The 6503-nt window shown below is 35.0% G+C and overlaps 1 protein-coding gene across 1 annotated transcript; it reads right to left on the bottom strand.

Annotated features, from left to right (window-relative positions):
- Positions 1–412: 412 nt before the first annotated feature.
- LOC136709639 (enhancer of rudimentary homolog) lies at positions 413–5470 on the bottom strand. The gene is made up of 4 exons (XM_066685033.1): positions 5326–5470; positions 3529–3616; positions 3147–3267; positions 413–1136 (listed from the first exon to the last, which is right to left on the bottom strand). The coding sequence occupies exons 1-4, from the start codon at positions 5326–5328 to the stop codon at positions 1034–1036; spliced, it is 315 nt and encodes a 104-aa protein (XP_066541130.1). The 5' UTR covers positions 5329–5470; the 3' UTR covers positions 413–1033.
- Positions 5471–6503: the final 1033 nt, after the last annotated feature.

The raw sequence follows: 6503 nt of genomic DNA, 5'->3' as shown, positions 1-6503 counted from the left end.
TTTCTCCCCATTTGATTAGTTTAATTATTCAAGAACTGATAATGGTAATATATCCCAACATTCTGCAACTAGACATTGCACTAGACAACCAACATCACAGACCAAAACAAATGCTTCCTATCCAGCCTCTCCTCCCCCTTCTGGTTCATGTTTCTGGGACAGAGCAGAGATTGTAGCTGCTAACCACACACACAGGGTGTGTGGCTTCATTCCCTGCTCAGGACTCCTTTTCTCCATTATATCTTTGCATAGAGAGTGTTTGCTGCTATATTAATGTTTTAAATGTTAAAAGGGATATATCATATTTAAAGGAAATAATGATATATAAAGATATGTTTTGGTTTTTGGATCTCCTCCCAAAACAAATAAAAGCAGAATAATAAGTCTCTTTAATTCAGAATGAAATGTACAAATTTGAACAGGGTCATTTTATTATAATTCAGCAGAAGAAAATATATGAGACATTTACATATAAAATGTCAAACTAAGGCAAAGAAAAATATATAAAACAAATGAATTAACAACAGAAGTACAGGTCAATACAAGTTATCCACAGTATTCAATTCACACATTTACGTAGACCACTGGTTCTCAGTCCTAGTTCTGGAAGTGTGCACAGATGAGAAAACTGAAACCTACGCCTAAAGCCTCTAGAACAGAGCTTATTAATTTGGGTCCTAAATGTGCATATCAGAATCAGGCCAATATGATATGGGCATTCAACTAAATTCTGTAACAGGCTTTCAGGAGTATGGTCGGACACGGGAAGCTTCATTGTTTTCTTGCTCCAATTTTTCGAATTATTCCCGTGGATTTAAAATGAAAAAAAATTAAAAAATAAAATGTAGTGGTTACCTGGTATCACAGGAGTATGAATGAGAACCACTGCTCTGAATCTCTGACCCACAAACCTCCCATATGTTTTCAGCAGACTTTTCCTATTTAGACTCATCTAGGACAAATGTCCCAGCCAAAACCCTGTAATGCAAAGCTTATTTCTAATCAGCAGAAAAGGGCAAAATCTACTACCATTTTATTTCCCCGCCTGCTGAGCTTGTCGACGTAACAAAACGTAAATTTTCTCTTTGATCCAGTCTTTGTTGTTGGGCTGATACGTCTGTGTGTCTGCACGGTACCTAAAAGAAAGAAGACAAACAGAATGGTTAACTTGGGTCATGTTTCCAAGTCTTCAGTTCACAAAAAAATACCCTTGGTCTCAAAGGCTAATACCCTGATGAACAAACTAAAAATGTAATTTAAAGATGGAAATATCCGACATCACCAGGGGCTAATGAAAGCTAAAATGGTAAAATGATTTCACAGTATTACTTCATCTCATCCAAAAGGCACCTGAGACATGATGTAGGTTCATCTCCTTGCAACTGGATCATTCATATCACAATAACTGAGTATACATACTATCTGACACTATTCAATTCTAGGAAGTTTTTTTTTTTTTCTTTGCCCAACATGTGCACTACATTTCATAATTATGATTGAAAATAATTCTGTTGAATTATTCTCATTCCACATATAATGTTAATCCAATCAGTCACACCACTAAACCACTGCTGCATAATTTCATTAGTTAATTTAATGAAAACCCAGCTCAGCAAAACTCACCTTATTTTACTAATCTCCCAGAGGCTACAGTTGTTCTCAACCAGAAAATGGCTTTGTCAATAGTTCTAACTGTATCTCAGAGATACCCGTTCTCATGCTACCCAATTACATTGCACTAGAAAATACATTGCACACTGCTTCTCTATCTGATGGTTTTGATATGGAAATTAATCAAATGTGACACTTTGACTCGCACAAATATCTGCGAAAGGACAACCTCTGTTTTCTCAAAGTTGAACTACTTAAGATCTCTTTGAAAAACTCAACATTTCATAGTTATTTACAAATTTCCCACAAACAACTATAGATAAATCTGGCTCCATGGGCTGGTTACCTGAGTAATGTTGGCAGGGGCATGACTCACTACAGACCTATACAGCACTGAGTGTGATTTTGGTAGATTTTCTTGCAATCTGAGTGGTATCACAAGCAAATTTATTGACATCACAATCCTACACAGTTGTCTACTTTGTATAAAATACACACTAACATATACAAAACAAGTTGAAAATGGTTTTGGGCAAAGCCAAATGCAGTCTAAACAAAGCCTACCTCCAGATTCAAAATGACCAAATGTTTGTAGATTTACTCATTCAACATTTGTTCTAAAATATGGCACATCATACACTCCCTCAATATTTAAACACAGGGGGTACCACACATTAATGAATGCATGTTTGCAGGCCACAGCTCCGTTGCAAGACACAGCTTGGTCACAGGGCATGAAGCAATTATGCAAAAGAGTTTTATTTTCTGATTACATTTTTCCTTTGCTTTTAAATTGTTTTTCTTTGACATCAAATTTTGTAATGTAGACAAAATATCTATCACTGATACTGAGGTATCTTTCAGTACTCCTTCAACACGAAGGAGTCAAACCTGCCAAATTTACCATGTTCTTATTTAAATATTTTACAAACAAACATGACATTAGTTTCTACTGAACTACAACTATGTTAAAAGCATTTAAAAAAAATCTGTTCATTCAAGTATATCTTAAATTTCGATGAATTCACAATGAAATCATTTGTAGTTGTGTAGATTTGCTCTGAACGTTGGACACAAAAACTATGACAAACTGGGATGTTGGTTGTCTCACCAGTCACATTTGTTTTTGGCAATGAAGTGGTGTTAATCTCTCTGTCAGGCTATACACATGCATATGGCACTGGCTAAACAAGTCTAGCACCTCTGCAGGACTTTTCAATAAAACGAGATCAGTGCTGCTGATCTTCCTATTCTCTGGACAGGACCTGTTTGATCACTTTATATCAATGCGCATGAGCCAGTTATCTTCATGTGGAATGTAGGGGAAGACAATTTTAACAAATATATAAAGTTACTACTGTTTATATTCTCCTCATCTGCAAATATCTGAATATAAGTTATGTGATTAATCATATATAACATGTTATTTGTCACACAGTGAAACTTCTACCTTTAATAAACATTTGTTTTTACCATTGACCTACTGCTTATTGTTCCAAAGCATCGACAAGACACGGCATAGAAAGCCAACTTACACCAAACAGCTTAGATCTGCTAGGTCATCGATGAAGTCAAACAGCTGACTGATGTCATATGTGATTGACGGACTGTTGGGATTCATTCTCTTCAGGTGTTCTTCATACATTTTACACACTCCTGTAAAAGAAATCATGGGGCATCAGCACACAGGTCATCACAGTAACAGGTATCTTTGTTTCTGTTTTAAAAGTAGCGTCAATTCATTAGCCTCATTTTTCTATTGCTTTTAAGTAAATGGCAATTGAAAACAAATTAATCTGAAAACTAAAACATGAGTGATGTATAACAATAATGATGAAAATGCTATAATAAAAATAATCAAAATGCAAAATTTGTTTTGTTAAGCCGAGTATACAATACAGTACAAGAAATACATACCTTCCATACATTCATTAACTGATTCATAATCAGCATACGTTCTTCCTTCTGGCCTCTTTGTAGGCTGAACCAGCAGAATTGTATGGGACTGCAATAAATTTTGTTTAGATTGTAGACATATATATTATTGTCCAGATAAACAATAAAAAATAAATTAGTAAAATACACAACTGATTTACTGAATTTAGTTTAGCAAATACACACAGTCCAATGATTTCCAGTGAGTCTCCAGTGATTTATCAAAATTTCTATGTAGTTAAATTGTTGATTATGTAAACAAATATATTCAGAGCGGATTGATGATTAATTTGCTATTCCAGAAAAACAAGAGTCTGTACAGTTCAAAGCAAGGGTGATAGGAACCAGAATTCTGACAAATGTAAAGACCCCCTTTTTTATGTGCATGATGTGTAAATAAGCAGTCAGTGCCGTAGCTAAGCATTTTATCTTTAAACTGTTGTATTCCAAAGACAATCTTAAACATGTGGATTCATACACCCAAGGATTCTTACCTCACTAACCTCATAAAAAGCAATCCCATCAAACAGTGTTTTTTTCTGCAGGGAATAATTGTATATTTGTAGATCTATTCATACTGTATGAAGGTGAATCTGAGAAACATCTGAGCCACTTTTAAAGCAGGGGACTTTTAAAAAGGAGATTTAAGTTTTGATAAACAAAGATTAATCAATTGCTGGAGGGTACTTTAATACAATTAAAATCTCTCATACACAATGGTATGATACAAACACAAATCCTGATTCACAAAATGTTGTTTTACAATACGTTTTGCACAAGTTTATAACCTATAATGCATTTTTGAAAAAACATTTTGGCTAAGCAGGGAATGCAGGGTATTCTCTGTTAAAGGAATTCCCCAGGAAAATGCTTTTATTTATTATTTTTCATCACTCTTTTATCAATACTACTATTAAAGTTACATACAGAACTCTAGAAGAAACCTCTAGGTTCAGTAGACATTTTGTGCCTTAAATCGTTATAGTTGTTTTTTTCCACATATCCTGACTCCTGGGGAGTATTCCGCGAAGCAGTAAATATCACTCTAGACACACAACTTATACTTCAGTCAAATGTGTTCAAAAGTAAATGAACTAAGACAAATTCCTTTTGCACAATCCTTATTCTATGACCCAACATGTCGTCAATCATAAGATCTCATATTTCTTTAAATTACAAACAGAGTTTACTTCCAAAAAATACTTTAAACATTTTATAAATGTGCACTTTTATCTTCACTCAGTACAAACAAATCTAAAAATAAATAGTATAGTCATTGCCTCCATTTCCACTTGCCCTTCTTCAAAACCAGTCTGTCTGAACTCACCTGTTTGAGTCAGTCTTTGGACAAATGCAGTTTCAAATCAAACATGCTTAGCCACGGAGTTAGTTGCTTATATCATTCATCTTACGTCTTCTGGCGTATTGTAATAACATGAAACTTTTTTTCATTGAAGGAGTATTTAAACTATACGTTAGCTTTGGAACAGGCTCCACTGTGGATGACTGTTGAAAACCATACAATAAAACAAAGGTTTGTGAACATCAGTGGATGTTTCCTTTAGTTCGAGTGAATTATGAGAGCGCCACTGTTAACCAGGTAACACTTCACAGCTAGTGTTAACATTAGCAGATTAGCTCCCCGCGCTCGCAGGAAGAGAGCACGGTCCTCGGTGATTCCGCTTGTAGTGTCTGGGATTTTAGAGACATCGGAAACCGAACCCAGTGAAACGGTTCGGCGCGAAGAATGGTACTTTGAAATGTATCTTTATAACTCACCATGTCTGAATGAGTTCCTCTGGAATCCACGAGTACGACGCACTTTTCTCCAGATCAGTCTCACCACAGACAGCGTACACTACGCTAGGATCCGGATTCTCAAAAGAGCGGCCCGTACATTTCCGGTTGTCACATATTTCAAACCTAAAGTCACTACCCGTCCGTAGAGGGGAACTTTTACTGGAGACGGTTTAGTTATGTAAATCTTAACCGGCCGGATTTATTTTTTAAATAAATAAATTATTGTTATTTTTAAAGCCACGTAATTTGAGGCGGCATGTATTTTCTGAAGGTTTTAACCTCATAATTCACTCCCCTGTCCACACATAAACCGAACAAACACAATAATAGTTTTTGCAATCATCATCTTTTCCGCTTAATCAATTTCAGAGTCGTTTGTTCAGAGAAGGCAGGGAAACATGCGTGTATTGAATGTTGTATGCATAAGTGTGATAAATGTGGTGATGCAGTCTATGAAATACCGTGCATTTACTTAGCTTTGCTACATTAGGTAAACCATTTTTAAAAATAGAACTTTATTGAAGAACATGAATACAAAAAAGTACAATTCACACACGAAAAGGCGCAATTAATAATAGTACTGCAAGTAAAGAAACAAGAAGGGTGCAACCAGAGAAAAAAAGAAATAGAAAACACGAGGGGACATGTTTTCTATAAAAAATACCCGAGGGATTAGATTGTAAATCATAGTTTTCAATCAAATAACAGAGCTGGTGTGCGTATTTAAAACAGAAATTTGGTTTATCTTTAAAATATTTGCATTTGCGTGTGAATAATTTTCATGATAATGGTGTTAATGAAAAACAATCATCATTATAATTGTCCATAATAAGAACATACATTATATCTTCGACAGAGAAGACTTTAACCAGTCAAAGATATCAAACCACAGAGTTGCAGCATATACACAGTGAAAAAATAAATGCTCAGTTGTTTCAACATCATCACAGAAAAACACATTTGATTCAATACAAATCGTTGCTGAATAAAACGACTGGAAGGGTATATACCATTTAAGGTTTTAAAGTGGACTTCTTTGGCTTTCGGAACAATTGGATATATGAGGTATCTGGTGCGTAACTTATTAACTGATTGTGTTGTGTTAATTAGACTAATGGAGTTTCTGAATGGAAGAGTGGGATACAAAATACTGTGCC

This window comes from Hoplias malabaricus, chromosome 1 (genome assembly GCF_029633855.1).
Source record: "Hoplias malabaricus isolate fHopMal1 chromosome 1, fHopMal1.hap1, whole genome shotgun sequence".
NCBI classification, from domain to species: Eukaryota; Metazoa; Chordata; class Actinopteri; order Characiformes; family Erythrinidae; genus Hoplias; species Hoplias malabaricus.
The sequence above is the reverse complement of the archived record's forward strand: the minus strand, read 5'-3'. Positions and strand labels throughout refer to the sequence as shown.

Coding starts and splice junctions, on each gene's coding strand:
- LOC136709639 (XM_066685033.1), bottom strand. Junction 3,268..3,528: donor AGTTAATGAATGTATGGAAG/GTATGTATTTCT, acceptor TTTCTTTTACAG/GAGTGTGTAAAATGTATGAA. Junction 1,137..3,146: donor GCAGATCTAAGCTGTTTGGT/GTAAGTTGGCTT, acceptor TCTTTCTTTTAG/GTACCGTGCAGACACACAGA.